Below are 16077 nucleotides of genomic sequence, written 5' to 3'. Positions count from 1 at the left end.
ACCATCTTCTCTGAACTTTACTTCAGTGTTTCTTCTTTTATTTTTAACTTTTTTAACATTTATTCATCTCTGAGACACAGAGAGAGACAGAGCATGAGCAGGGGAGGGGCAGAGAGAGAGGGAGACACAGAATCTGAAACAGGCTCCAGGCTCTGAGCTGTCAGCACAGAGCTCGACATGGGGCTCAAACTCATGAACTGCGAGATCATGGCCTGAGCCAAAGTTAGATGCTCAACAGACTGAGCCACCTAGGCACGTCCACAGTGTTTTTTTTCCCCCCTGTCTCTAGCTCATTGCCAGACTATTTACTCCCAATTCTTTGCATCAGCAATGCCTGTATGCAAAAACCACTGTGTGTACCCCATCCAATTCAGTGTCACGGCTAATGAATGAGAACACTGATACAGCGTAAATGCAGGGAGAGCATGTTGTCAAGTGGTGACACCAGTTTTCGTGTGGGGCTCAAAGAGAGACTCCAAACAAGTCCACAAGAGAAAGGTCCTCACAATTTTCTGAAATAAGACAAATTTACTAAAAAAAATGTACATGGTATCCCACACTTTCTACCTTACTTGAAAGTGCAATGACTTGTATTTGTTAAGTCAATATCCCCTTTGCCCCCCAGTGGCAGGGAGGAAGGAAGATAATGAAACGTGGACCACAACGTTCACAAGGACTTCTTTACACGTGTGGGACGTGGGGCACCCAGGTGGCTCAGTCAGTTGAGCCTCTGACTCTTGATTTCAGCTCAAGTCATGATCCTGAGGGCATGGGATGGAGCCTTGCACCAAGCTTTGCACTGAGCATGGAGCCTGCCTGGGATTCTCACTTTCCCTCTCTCTCTCTGCCCCTCCCTGCTTGTGCTCTCTCCTTCTCAAAATAAACAAATAAATGTTTAAAAAAAAAAAGAAAAGAAAAAAGAAAAAGAGTGGGATGTGAGAGGTTCTGTTGTGCTGCCCAACCCCCATGTGCCTATCCTAATGTGTCTCACATGTAAGCTTCTACTTGGAACTATATGGTTTTCCTATAATCTGTCCAGTTCTCTGTTTATTTTTACCCCCATGGGCCTCCTTTAGGAGGAAGCCTTGAAGAGGAGCTTGGTGAACTGACCAGCAGCAAAAAACGATGACCCATCCTTCAGAAATGAGGTACCCATATAATTAGAAAATATTTTATGAAGGTTTTTCTAACAACATACTAACCATATATGTACCTATGGAAAATTTCCCTTCTGCAATAATTCCTAGCCTTATCGAGCAGGAACATGAGATTCCTTTTCATCTTTCCTTCCAGAAACATTCTTATAAATGAATCTAAGCAGTCACCTGCAAATTCCCATTGAAATAATTTTTGAAGACACAAAAGGTTAGGTATTTTGGCAAGAGGGCAACATTTGCTCTTAGAATGTAAAAAGCCTGGAGCCACTACCCAATCAGATAAGGCCTTTCAAAGAAAGAATGTTCTCTGGTTGATGGCAGGAGAAGTTAAAGATCTGAAGCATGAGAATGGCTGGATGTGTCATTGGAGGCTTGAAGATGGGGGAAAGTGGCCTGGAGAGGATGAAAGTGGCCTCTGGTTGATGGTGCAGACGAGATAGGGATCTCATTCCTACACCCGCGGGGATCTGAATCTGTCCAAAACCTGCACGAGCTTGGAAGGAGACGCCTTCTTTGTCTACAGACGAGAGCCCAGCCCACAAGACACTGTGAGTTTGGTCTTATGATGTCCAGAAAAACCAGGTAAGGGTTCCTAGGAAACTAAGTGCTTGTGATTTGCCACCTCGCTTTGATTTGGGCCTTATGATACCCTGAGAGCTCCCTGAGCTCAAACAATTCAAGTGTACCTGGACTTCTGCCCTACGGAACCATAAAATTAAGAACTGGATATTGTTTTAAACCACTAAATCTTTGGTAATTTATTACACAGCAATAGAAAGCCAAGGCAGGTGGTTCTTTTGTTTTCTTTATTGGCTTTATTTTTAGAGGCTTGATTATAAAACCACTATAAGCTAATTCCCCTACCTTCCTATTGCCCAAAGATAAACGATGTTAAGTTTTTCCTTTCTCCTTCCAAAAATTTCCTATGCATATGCATGATATATAAATTGTGTATGTATGCATATATGCAGTCTAAAACACACATACACATATAAAATTACAGAATGTATTTCTTCAATTATCTGTCTTGGGCATCATTCTTTTTTCTGAAAGGTTAATTTTATGTATTTATTTTGAGAGAGAGAATCCCAAGCTGGCTCCATGCTGTCAGCCCAGAGCCTGAAGTGGGGCTCGATCTCATGAACCATCAGATTGTGATGTGAGGCGAAATCAAGAGTCAGACCTGCTTAACCAAATGAGCCACCCAGGCGCCCCCAGGTTTGGGCACCATTGTAGTATCAGAACAAAAAAAGTCTATCTCATTCTTTGTAACAACCATATAAACCACTGGATTATATGCCTCAATCATTTTCTACAAAACTGGTTCCCTACTGAAGAACATGTGAAATGATAAAGTGGTAACAACTTAACTTTCCATTTGCTATTTACAAGTAGCCAGACTTGTGATTGTCTGTTATTCTGTGAGAATATCAGTAGATAAATTCCTAGAGATGAATGTACTAGGACAAAAGGTAAATGCAATTGTAGTTTTTACCAACAGGTCAAACTGCTAACCAAAATAGTTGCACTGATTCACATCAACGCTTAAGTCATGTGGAAGGGCTTGCTTCTCCACAACCTTGCCATCACTGGATTCTGTCCATTTTATAAAATTTTTGACAGTATGCTAGGTGAATGGTACTCTAATTATTCTGGTTCACATTTCTCTTATGATTGCCACAAATCACCATTTCATATTTCGGGGGGAGGCATTTCAATATTTTTCTGTGACACGCCGTTTACATCTTTTGCCCATTTTTCTCCTGGTGCATTTGCCATTTTCACATCAATTTATACAAGCTCTTTGTGCATGAAGGCAATCAGATATTCATCAATTATGGGCATCAAAATATTTTTCACACTTTGTTTTCTTTTGATTTTGTTTATTACAGAGAAATTTTCATGTTAGGAGAGATACATGAGTCTTTTCCTTTGGGGCTTCTGGATTATATTTCATACTTAGAATCTTCCTGGAACGAGAAGCCTGTGATTTTCTACCTTTCTTTTTTTAATGGGACTCCCATTCACTGCTCTTTTAGGAATCCCTGGCTCTCAACAAATACCATTTTGTTTCTAGAGATAAGCTCCAGAAGGCTATGCCACTATCTTTTTCCCTAGAGCACAAATGACACAGCCACACGAATAAATCCATGTTCTCTTCTCTACCAATTCATCTGTATTAATTCATGTGCCAGTGATGAGTGGCCTCATTCATATAATACCAACCTTTAAAAAAAAAAAAAGAGAGAGAGAGAGAGAGAAAGTATAACTTTATGTTTTGGGTCAGAAAGCACAGAGAGATGGCAGTTTTTCTTTTCTTTACTGTTTTTTTTTTTTTTTAATTTCTCTTGTTTTTTTTCCTAAAGACATTTAGGAACTCTCACCTGGCATTCTGTGTATCAAACACATGACACAGGAGGTAGCAATAAGAGATAAAAAGGCATGATAAATCGGCAGGCATTCATATCATCAAGACAGGAGGTCTTTATTTTACGTACATTTTCGGGGCACCTGGGTGGCTCAGTCGGTTAAGTGTCTGACTCTTGACCTCAGGTCATGATCTCAGGGTTTGTGAGTTCAAGCCCTGTGTCAGGCTCTGTGTTGACAGTGTGGAGTCCGCTTGGGATTCCTTCCTTCCTTTCTTCCTTTCTTTACCTTTAACTTAGTTTTGAGAGATAGGCAGAGCACAAGCAGGCAAGGGGCAGAGAGACAGGGAGGAAGATGCAGAACCCAAAACAGACTCTGGACTCTGAGGAGTCAGCAGAGAGCCCGACATAAGGTCTGAACTCACAGACCCTGAGATCATGACATAAGCCAAAGTCAGACGCTTAGCCAACTGAGCCATCCAGGCACCTCTGTCTCTCCCTCTTTCTGCCCCTCCTGTGCTCACTCTCTGTCTCTCTCTCAAAATAAATAAGCTTTAAAACAAATTTATATTTTCTCCCCTTATTATACATAAATAGGAAACTAGCAGTCTGCATAAATGCCATTTCTCACAAAACAAGTCTGACAGAGCTCATTCTGAGCAAATAAAAGCCTATTGGCTCTACAACCTAAGGAAAAATGCTCTCAGAACCTGAAAGACAGGCTTCCCTCTGCCCACTCCTCTGATTTAATACTAAAACAATGTTTGAAGAGAAAAGAATTCACGCCAAGTCTACACAGTGAAAAAGAAGAATAATTAAAAGGATCATTAAAGTCTTCACCATGTATTCTCGAATCTCAATATTAGCAATGAAGAAAATCATAGCAATAAGAGACCAATCAACAGGCCCATAACGTAGGGTACAATGACGACAGAACACTACCAAGAAGAGCAGGAGTCAATTTTTTCATCGCCATTGAATTCTATGCAGAAATAAAATTTGTGATATACTTAGCACTTGTATACATTGCCAGCCACCGTGCACGAGGAATGTAGAGACCCAAGTCCAGCCTCCAGGTAGGTACTGGGCCTTGCCTGCCTCTCTGTCACCTTGTGCTGTGAGGACAATAATGTAATAGAAATCTCCAAGGTATAAATGGTAATGATATATATAGCTGGGTAGCCCTCAAGCAGCTTTGGAAATACAGTATGACCAACTGTTTATCTCTCCCCTCAATGATACCCTCCTTGCACCTTCTCAGAAGTAACTACTGTCATGAAAGTGGCCTTTAAACTTACCACGTTTTCCTTTAGACTCTTACAAGAAAGGTATATATACATACACGTGTGTGTGTGTGTGTGTGTGTGTGTGTGTGTGTGTGTGTGTATCCCTAAACAAAATATTCTTTGTAGTCTGATGCCAACCTTCAGGAATGTTTTCACCAATTTTCTTTTGCAACCTCTGCTCTTTCTGCCCAGCCCTCTGAGCTTCGGCCACGTGGATACGCATGCACGATGTTCTGGGACGAGTATGACACAACTCATTTATCCGTTTTCCAACTGACGGCGATTTAGGTTGCTTCCGATGTTCAGCTATTCCAAACAATGTTGCTGTGAACAGTCTAGAATATGCTTTCTAGGACTGTCTAGAGTGGCATTTCTGGACCTCAATGATTTTGCTCCAGGATCACCATTTTATCAGTACATGTTTCGCCTTTTTTACTTTGCCATCTTTTATTTATTACTAAAGGGAAAACAAATTTCATTCCAAAGGGTGGACTATCTCTCTCACTCCTTTCTTCTCCCCAAACATGCTATAGGTAACTCCTACTCTTGACTAGAAACCATCCCTGAGCAAAAGGACTGCCTCTGGGAAAGAGATACCGTCCTCCTTTTAAATAGGAAATGAGTATCATCGGAAAGCCCAGCAGGGTTAGAGGTCCCACCAGAGGGCAATGACTTAAGGCTTAATCACTCATCATTTGCACCCATCATCCTTCACAATCCTGAAGACAGCTTCCCAAAACACAGATCCTCCCCAAAGTCCTTGAAAGGCGCTCAAAATCAGAATCCCTTATACTCTCTGACTTTGATCTCTCTTTCCACCTTTATATTCTCTTACAATCAAACACACACAATACCCCACAGCAGCCACACTGGTAATTCCCCTTCTCTCACCCCATTTCTGCCAGCCCAAGTCTTGCCTGGCTTTTAACATCTCAATCAAGTGGCTCCTTCATACTCTCCCATACTTTCCTGATTGGAATTAACCCTTCTCTTCCTTGCACCATCGTGGACATAACTTTAAAAATTTTTTTAAAAAAAAAAGCAGAAACAAACAAAAACCCACAACAATACTAATAACTCTTCACTGCATGGTTTTTCAAATATGGCTATACCTTCCTTGTAATTAGTATTTGCAGGGGCACCTGGGTAGCTCAGTCGGTTAAGTGTCTGACTCTTGATTTCAGCTCAGGTCATGGTCTCACGGTTTGTGAGTTCTAGCCCCACGGTGGGCTCTGTGCTAACAGTGCAGAGCCTGTTTGGGATTCTCAATCTCGCTCTCCCCACCCCCCCCCCCCCCCCCCGCCTCAAAATAAAGAAATAAACTTAAAAAAATTAGTACTTGTGGCCAAGAGTCTCGCCTCTTAAATCTTCATTGTACCTATAAAGATTATACATGTAACAAATAAGTTATATATGCCACTGCCAGATGAAACTTTAGACAAACTCTTGTACACATACAAGGTACATTCTAGACTGCTTACAGCAGCATTGTTTATAAGAGCAAATGTAAGTAATACATAAGTTCAACTTTAGGGAGAAAACATGCTGAACAGTTCTGTTGGAGGTTAAGACCCATGGTATCAATATAGGGCATCTTGACAAACTAAATATTTTAAGCTGAAGAAATACAAGAAATGGCATATGCAGGGGCGCCTGGGGAGCTCAGTCGGTTAGGCGTCTGACTTGGGCTCAGATCATGACCTAACAGTTTGTGAGTTCCAGCCCCGCATCAGGCTGTGTGCTGACAGCTCAGAGCCTGGAGCCTGCTTCAGACTCTGTGTCTCCCTCTCTCTCTGCCCCTCTGCCCCTCCCCCGCTCGCACACGCGCGCACGTGTTCTCTGTCTCTCTCTGTCTCAAAAATAAACACACATTAGAAATGGCATGTGCAGCAAGGCTCTTTGGACCTGGACCGAAAGCACATCATCAAGTCCTCATGTGAGAGATGTCCTCCCTATACCCTGAACAAAGGAACAGACAAAGGACACAGAAGATTGTGAACACAGAGCCCTTGCTAAATGTGCCCCAGTTTACTAGACCTAGTTCACTTCTGTCCTATCTTTGCACGTTTTACTCTTCATCAGACCTAGCATTAATTGACTCAAGTTAGTCACCTCTATGCCTGTGTCATGGAAATCTTCTATTAAGTAAATGTGTTTGCTCTTCTCTGGTTAATCTGTCTTTGGTTATGAGATTCCCAGTGGAGAACTTAGAAAGGTAGGGAAAAAGTTATTTTTCCTCCTCTATAGTTCTTAATGCTAATTCTCTTCATGTGAATGAACACACATGCATTCCGCAAAGACAGTCCCAACATGGAAACGTGGCTTGCATCATCCACATCCATTTAGAAATGGAGAAATGAATAACTCAAAAAGGATCCCATATACAAAGACATTCTTAATTTCAGAGTCCAAACACTTTGCAAGAGAGGATGAGGCTTAGGCTCACTTAGCAGCGAGAATAATGTAGTGATAAAGCAACAGGAAAACCAAAGTATGATATAAAGGCACACTTGAATTTCAAAATGCTTGGATTATTTTAAGAGCCAGCAAAAAGAAGTAAAACAAAACTTAAGAAAGGGTAATTGATTACCTGCATGAGCAGAGAGAGGTGAGTGTGGTCGAGGCAATGCTGGTGACTGTCCATTGCCTATCAAGCTTTTCCGGTTGCTTGTTCGGCAACTGTCAGAAAGGAAAAACAAAAACAAAGTTTCAAACAGCAAATATAACATCAGCGATGTCCAGGTATATTCACCATACACCAGAGGTTGAGCAACCTGTCTGCTCCTGCTGTTGCTCCAACTTCTGCAAGTTAATACACACTCACTAATATTTGATGGGTGGCTGCCTCTTGAATATTAGAAAATATAATGTATTCATATAGCATAACACCATCAATATTCCACACCACCAGTGAGGTTATAATCAAATGCCGTCTTTCCACTCCTGACTGCAAATAGCTGACATGCCATACACCCAAGTGATAAATTAAGGATTCAAATCAGCAAACCACAGGTAGCGTCTTTGTTGACATGAAATTCCTAATACAAAATTACATGCAATGAAGCGCAATGACATTAATCTTACAATGATGCACTAATTAAAAATCTAATTATTTAGACAAATTTCCTATTTGTGCCTTTTGTCAACAGAACAGCTGATGCCGAAGAGATAGGTATTTCACTACTGATTCATTTTTCATCTTGTATACTATATTCAAATCCCTTATTAAGGTAAACACTTTGGAATCATAAAAACAGATTCCACTTGGTATTAAAGTAAGAGTGAAAGTGTTTTGCCAGAGGCACATGACCCACTGTTTTGATCCCGGTACCTACTCAATAAACTGCTACCTATAGGCACACGGCAGCTACTTTTTCCTGTTTCTGCCAGGGCAAAGTTATAAAATGCTTATCTTGATTCCAAAGTAAGTCTCAGAAGCAGCAAAGAATAAGACACATGCAAAACTGGTTGATGATAAACTGGTTGATGATAATAGAGAATATTATCTCCCTTTCATCTGCCTCTCCTTTAGTACAGACTGATGCTTCACTCTCTATTATCAGTTTAGTAGTGAGAAAAAGGGGAATAAAACCCGGCAGGTTCAGGGCACTGTGATTCTACCCTCCTACACTAGGGCTGCCCTCCACCACCATTAGACGTTTAGTGTAATGTCTCCTTTAACTCAGAATATACCTGTTATAACAGGCTCTTCAAAGAGAAATTTTCACCTGACTTCTAAATTGGGGGTTGTGGACACAGAAAGGAACGTTTCCAAATATTCAAATAACACATTTCAGAACCAAACTCAATTCCTTTCAACGATATTGACTTGGGAACCAATCCTCTCTCTTCAATGTTTGCTGCTCATTATCATTTATCAACATTCCCATATTTATAATTTGTTAAGGTCAGGCTGCATCATTTTATTTTCCTTACTGGAACAATCAACATCCCTTAGCATTATCTGGGAGTTTAATTAAGATCATGTTTACTCAGCCTTAAAGAAGTTGCTGATTAAGAACAGACTCTTGATACTTAATTATAAAGGTGGATTGTGATATTATCAACTCATCTATTAAGAACCGTATTTGACCTATTAAATTCACAATCATTAAACCAGATAGCATGATTGTTTTAAAAAGACACTGTATAATTTATTTAGTGTTAACTCAAATGAATGTCTTCTTTCATTTTAATACAGGAATATTAAACATACCAACTTGCTAACATTAATAAGAGAAATTATAAATGACAGATTTATACCCTGGAAATCTCAGCAAAGTTATTTGTTAATTTGAGCAAATTAACTGAAATATGAGTTAACTGCCAGAAAACTGGCCACCTGTATTATTTTTTACATTTAGCATTTGATTTAAATCACTTACGAAGATTTTCTCTTGACACTCAATTATTGGTGTTTATGTATGTAAAGAAAATTTTGAATAATAAATGTCTATCAACAGAAATATTAACCTAATGATTATCTTAAATAGGGATACTGGTGAAATATGTGAACTTAAAGAAAAACTAGAAAATGGTATTTCTTGAAGAAAATTAAAAAAAAAAAAAACCACCAGAAGTTTCCTAACAAATACACAGAATGACTAATATACTACTATAAGCAAAATCAATTTAAATTTAACACAAAGAAAAACAGAAGAAAATTTCAAAACTATTTCAGTTATTTAAAGTCTACCAGGAAAGGCTTAAAAGTACTGATTTTAAAAATGTGATTCAGGGGCACCCAGGGGGCTTAGTCGACTGAGTGTCTGACTCTTGATTTCAGGTCAGGTCATGATCCCAGGGTCATGGGATCCAGCCCCGTGTCAGGCTATGCACTAGGCATGGAGCCTGCTTAAAATTCTTTGTCTCTCTCTCTCTCTCTACCCCTCTCCCCCACATGTGCTCTCTCTCAGGAAAAAAAAAAAGTGACTCAAAAAACAATCTTAAAAAGAATGTCTAAATAAAACTGGCAAATGGAATATACTTGTTTCGTCACTATCAAAAATATAAAAATACAATGAAAGTTTGTATGACATTCATCCTGTGTTTGCCTACTCTCTGTAAAGACTTGTAGTCTTTACAAAATAGTGATCACGAATGCAATTTCGAGTAAAAGAAAAAAGGATTCTTCATTTAGGAGTATGTGTGCAAGAAAAAAAGTTAAAAGCAAATTGTTTCAGAATTTCCGTAGTTTACCATAATTAAGATACTGGGAATATTTTACACAAAACCTTAAATAATCAGAGGCATATCTTATTGACAAATGCTATGAACAATCAAAGCTGAAAGGGTCTTCTCTAACCTCTATATGGATCGTAACCATGAAGGTACAGACAGTATTAAAATTATAACAGACTTGAAACGTTCCTGAATCTCTCTACAATCAAACAGGAAGCTTTTAAACAAATACAAATCCAGCCTTTATAAAATACAGGCCAAGAAAGATTCCTATGTATACACAAAACCAGACTTTACACAATACAGGCCAAGACAGATTCCTATGCATACACAAAATAAATACAGTCACGAACTAGGGACTTGGCTTCGCAAATTCATTTATTTGCTGCTAATATTCTTAAGGGTAAAGGGATATTTTATACTGTATTTAGCCCCAAAATATCAACTCTTGATATGTACATTAGCACTTTTACAGACCTGGGACCCTGAGATATTCTGCAGACAATTTTCCAGTGGTAGGGAAGACAGTCACCTAACTTCATTGCTCTAGGTACCTGATTCCCAATAAATGAATTAAAAGCTGATTTTAACCCACAGTAAAACAACTCCTAGTTGGCAGGACCTATGAATGTTTGCTACCCACACTGCCACAGCACCTGGCACTGCCCACACATGACGCTGGTACAAAATGCTGAGCTGACCTCTAGGGTCATCATGTATTCATCCAGGTTATCACACTCTTTCCTGAAGATGTAAGGAGAAGCTCACGGCATCCAAGTAAGAAGCAGGTTCCCCTTGTGGTGGTGACTGTTCCACACTCATTTAATTCATAAAGTGAAGAAAGAGTAGATACATCGCCACTTAGGCAAATCAAGGTTCATTCCCTACCACCAGCATGACTAAGTTGATTCAGCTTGCTTGCTTTTTCTCAAGCAGGGTCACCAAGGGACAAGCAGGGGCTGTCTTACCAGGTAAAATAGGAATGTCACCTCTAGTGGAGCCGAAATCTTAGCCTGCTTAAAATTTATCCTTGTTTAATTTTTGAGCTTGTAAAAAGTCTTCTCCAGTTTTCAGCCTTTGGAACAAAGATCCATGATTGCCAAGTAAAACACTTAGTAATTCAAGTTTCAGCTACTCGTCCCATAATGCATTCTTTCTGCTTCACTCTTTAAAAAGGAATGGAAGCCATTCCCCCTGCCCCTGCTCGGATCTGGAAGCCAAACACAGGAATGTCCACTCCCCACTAGGTACCACCTCCTCTCCGGTTCACCACCTGAAGCAACACATGGAGACACGCTGCTTCTGGATAACATCTCAGTTTGTTCTACCAGTTTGGAAGGTGACACACTGGCACAGATTCTTTACTTGCAAAATCTGAGTTTAGCCCACAGACAACTTGCGACAAAGGCAAAAACAAATAGTGGGTCAGGACAGAGTATAATGATGCCAAGTAAGTATTTCTTTTTACCTCATTCCTTTGGTTCCTCCCCCCATGGACCAACTACACACACACACACACACACACACACACACACACACACACACACACACAAGTACTGCTGACTGGGTGGACCTGGGATCTGAGAAGAATGGAAGGTGGAAAGGCAATGACAAGTGGAAAAGCACTTGTCAGTCAGTGGGACTGGCCCGCCCCTGGGTGCTGGGAGGCAAGGCAGGGAGGGACAGAACACTCTTGAAGAATGTCGCAGCTGGATGTGCAAAGGGGCGGAGATGCTTTAGAGTGACACAAGGCCAGCACAAGGAAGTGTTTGTCTGCATGGTTTTGGCTCAGGCAGGTGATGTGAGGATTGCCCAGGGCACCCCTCCTGCTGCTCTGAGCTCATTGTTCCCATCACCAAAGCATTCCGCAAGGAACTGCTGGATTTCCTAGTGACTGCAAACAGTGCCTTCTGTTTGCTAGGAAGATAAAGAGACAGATCCTACATTTCATCATCGAAGTCAGGGCTGACTTAGTGTGAGGTGGGGTGCCTGGGTGGCTCACTCGGTCAAGCGTCCAACTTCAGCTCAGGTCATGATCTTGGGATTCTTGAGTTTAAGCCCCACATCGGGCCATCGGGCTTTGTGCTGACAGCACAGAGCCTGGAGCCTGCTTTAGATTCTCTGTCTCCCTCTCTCTCTGCCCCTCCCCTGCTCGTGCGCGGACTCTTTCTCAAAAATAACCATTAAAAAAATTAAGTCATCTTTAAAAGTGTGAGGGAAAAGAGGTATGTAGGCTACACAGCTCAAGGGGGAGAGGGGAATGTGGTGTACATAATTTTGGTCCAAAGCAACCATATTCTCTATCTGCCCAGGTTGTCCTTATGCTAAGGACATGAAGGCCTTGGTAGGACCTGTAAATATTTCACATCGGAATCTGTGACATCTCTCCTGGCTGAAGAAACCTGTTAATTATGCCCTACAAGGTCTGTCAAAGCTGCAAGGCCTACCAGACGGTGGCCTTTTGCAACTGGTCTGAGTCGCTGCGATCCAGCTTAATTTTAAATGACATTCTTTTTGAGACATGAATACTCATCACGTCTGACCACAGTAAGACATGCTGCAGAGGGGAAACCGCAATAGGCAGTAATCTCTAACATTCACAGCTGACTTGAAAGGCTTAGTGTAACATATGACTGGGCACGGCTAAGAGGCAGTGATGGCACGGTGACCTGTGGGAGGAGGGCCCCAGGAATTTAGAGATGCTAGGCTCCAATTTATTAGTTCATCTTGAACAATTTGATAAATTTGCGGTAGACCAATTACAGACCAAAGCTTCACTGGATGTGGACATGTATTATTGTGAATACCTTAACAGAATCAGACTATCTGAATATTCCTTCAACAAAAGGGAAAGCCCAAGCAGAGGAAGGTGGGCATGACTGGGAGACAGAGACTAACTCAGGTGGGAGTCCCGAATACCTGTTATAAACCAAGCAGGCTGTAGTTTCCATGTCTGTACAATGAATGAGCTACAGCCACATGAGAAAAACAGTTGGAAGTTTACTGTCCTAATGTCCAAGATGTTTTAAAAATACAGAAAATACAGAAAAATAACAATTTCTACCGCTGGGAATGAACGGTATCACCTTGTCATATTTGTTTCCAATCATAGAGCAGAGACAGGGGGAAGGGTACCTTTTACATGCAAACCAATCAACATGTTCCACTTCCCAACAAGACAACTACTGAAAAAAGTGTGGCCTGGAGCCTTCCCATTCATTTTGGTACTTGAGCACACTTACGTGCATCTAACAACACGTGTGTCCGTGTTTACAGTTTCACTAATGATATCACGTACCGGGAAAAACTGATAAACGTGCAAATGTGCAAAAGAGATGGACGGCTTTCCTTTCAATGGCTCATTAGGCTCTACACGGTGGGCTCCCCAGGGGATGTCCAAGGGTGGACAGCTTCCATGGTCTTTTTCCTGACTAGGCTATTTTAAAACTCTGTAGGGGTAGAAGACAAAATGTAGAAAACTGGTAGTAAGCCGAATGATTCTTGCCCACAAAAATGCAAACAAATTTTGTATGGTAGAGATACAAGTGATAATCTCTAGGGAAGGATGATCCCTAGCACTTAATAACATTGTCCTACAACATAATAACCCGTTTTGCACATCTACTAGCAAATTCATGGCATCATTCCTGATTAAAAAAAAATATATATATATATATATATACACATATACACATATATATATGTAGATACGCATTTGAGTTTCAAAATCTTTTCATCTTTTTTAATATATTACAACTACTCTCATTAATTAATAACAAAAGCTTTAACATGGTCATTTTATATTTCTGTGGCAGTCACACTTTTTGACTTTTGCAGAAATTATACTTTAGTACACACTACAAATTATAGGTATTGTGCAACCTACTTTTTTCCCTCTCAACATTATATTTTTTGAGATTTAACCATGGCAACATAAATATGGGTCTAATTCATTCCTGTTTTAGGTTATTCATTTGAAGCAAATTTTAGAATTCTTAAATGCACTAAAATTATATATATCATGGACGTTTCTTTTTCCTTTTCTGCAACAGGAACGATCTAGGCCTCTGCATGTTTGCAAATCGCATGCAAAAGCCTTAGAAAGTATATTCGAGCTGTATTTTGAAAGAAAAATTATAGTAAGCAACATAAAGAAAATCTTCCTTAAAAATGTGTAGACACCTTCCCCCCAAATCCTACTTATTCTTTCAGAGACTGCTTTGTCTTTCTCTCCATTTCTACCTTCATACCACTGTCTTCTCCCAGGAACTTTTTTGCTTTTCTGATGTAAATCAATCTCCCCTTTCTTGAGGCTTCTTCAAGGCTACAGATGTACCCCCTTTCCTGAACAGTTTAGAAAGTGGCAGAGATGCACGCATGAGTGTTTGTGTCTCTGTGATATAAGGTAAAGCCAAGCACTGTTGGCATCCCACTATGGTCTGTGAAATCAAGGCTCCACCTAGGCGTTCTATAATTCATTTAACAAATTGCTTGCGGAGTCCCCAATATATGCTATGTATACTCTAAACAGTAAAAATCCCTGCTGCCCTCAAGGGGCTTACATGCTGGAGAAAGAAGCAGATAGTAAACACAAAAATGAGTAAACTTTATAAAGTTTATAATATACTATGATATATATGGTAGGAGATGGTGATAGAGATAAATAGTGCAGAAGGGTGCCTAGGTGACTTAGTCAGTTAAAGGTACAACTCTTGGGTTCAGCTCAGATCATGATCCCAGGGTGCGTGAGTTCAAGTCCCGCATCAGGCTCTTTGCTAATGGCTCAGAACCTGGGATTCTCTCTCTCTCTCTCTCTCTCTCTCTCTCTCTGTCTCTGTCTCTCTCTCTCTCTCTCTCTCTCTCTCCCTTCCCATCTACCCCTCCCCTGCTTGGGCACTCATGCTCTCTCTCAAAATAAATAAATAAAAGTTTAAAAAAACAAAAAGAAAGAAAGAAAATATAGTTCAGAAGGTAGGACGGGGAGGGCAGATGTAACGAATCACACCTGTAAAGAGGCGGTCAGTAAAGGACTTACTGGGGAGGTAAGAAGTGAATGGGGACAGAAGGATGAGGCATCCAGCATTCAGAAAGAGCAAAAGGCCTGACACAAGTGTAGAGTGAGCCAAAGGCACCAGAGAGACAGTGGAGAAAGAGCAAGGGCATATCTGTAGCATCTTGAGAGGCCACAGCATGGAGACCAGTCTCTAGCCTGGGGGAAAAGAAAAGCCGTTGGAAGGTTTTGAACATCATCTGACTTTTGTCTAAAGAGAAGAAGGGTTCAGGCTACCAGATGGAAATGATCAAAGGAGGAAGTAGGGAGGCCAGTTAGGAGGTTAAGCTGATGGGCTAATCTATCCCACTCTTTGTGATTGTACTTTAAGTATTTTGTTTGAATAACTAATGGCCCCCAAATTCAATGCATTATATCAGTCCATGTTCTTCTGTACACCACCAAAAAAAAAAACAAAAAAAACAAAAACAAAAAAAAGGAGAAGGAGCAAGCAGTGACAGTGTGGTGACAACCAAGCCTGAGTGCCACAGGCCTCTTCACTCCCGCACCTATGTAATGACCCTAGTTCACAGCTATGTAGGGTATGTAATTATGAATGCTTATTATGGATATCATTGGCTTCATACTTGAACTTAACTTTTCCATTAGTGGAAAAAATTTCTTTTTAAAGGCATTCATTATAATGGAAATGAAGAGCTGCTCACACTGTTTTCACCTATGACTGAAAAATTTTGGCTAATTACATACCTACAGCAAGGCATAGGTCTCCAAGCTTTCAAAAATTCTGAGGCAAATCAATAGGAAAAAATACATATTACTGTTCACGGTACTTCTTGGAAATATATCTAATCCATTAAGATAACCCATACTGAAGTCTGGCCCAATTTTCTGTCTTCATAGAGGAAGGGAGGGATGGCTGAACACACAGATATTAGCAAGACACTATTCAGTGTAACAGATATTAATGGAATGTCTTTTCCTATGTATAAAGTACTAGGGGAGATAAGAACACGAAGAAAACAGTCTCCAAGTGTTTAAGGTATAAAAGAGATAAGAATACTTCACAGATAACTGCC

The 16077-nt window shown here is 40.5% G+C and overlaps 1 protein-coding gene across 20 annotated transcripts in view; it reads right to left on the bottom strand.

Moving 5' to 3' along the window:
• The window catches only part of MAST4 (microtubule associated serine/threonine kinase family member 4), a 565494-nt gene that overhangs the window by 109191 nt on the left and 440226 nt on the right, over positions 1-16077 (bottom strand). For all 20 annotated transcript variants that reach the window (XM_023257117.2, XM_045061519.1, XM_045061476.1 and 17 more), the window contains one exon: positions 7400-7488. In XM_023257117.2, coding sequence (XP_023112885.2) covers positions 7400-7488 — 89 coding nt within the window. The remainder of the gene's footprint in view (positions 1-7399; positions 7489-16077) is intronic.

Source organism: Felis catus, chromosome A1 (assembly GCF_018350175.1).
Source record: "Felis catus isolate Fca126 chromosome A1, F.catus_Fca126_mat1.0, whole genome shotgun sequence".
Lineage (NCBI taxonomy): Eukaryota > Metazoa > Chordata > Mammalia > Carnivora > Felidae > Felis > Felis catus.
This window is presented reverse-complemented; position numbering and strand designations above follow the sequence as displayed.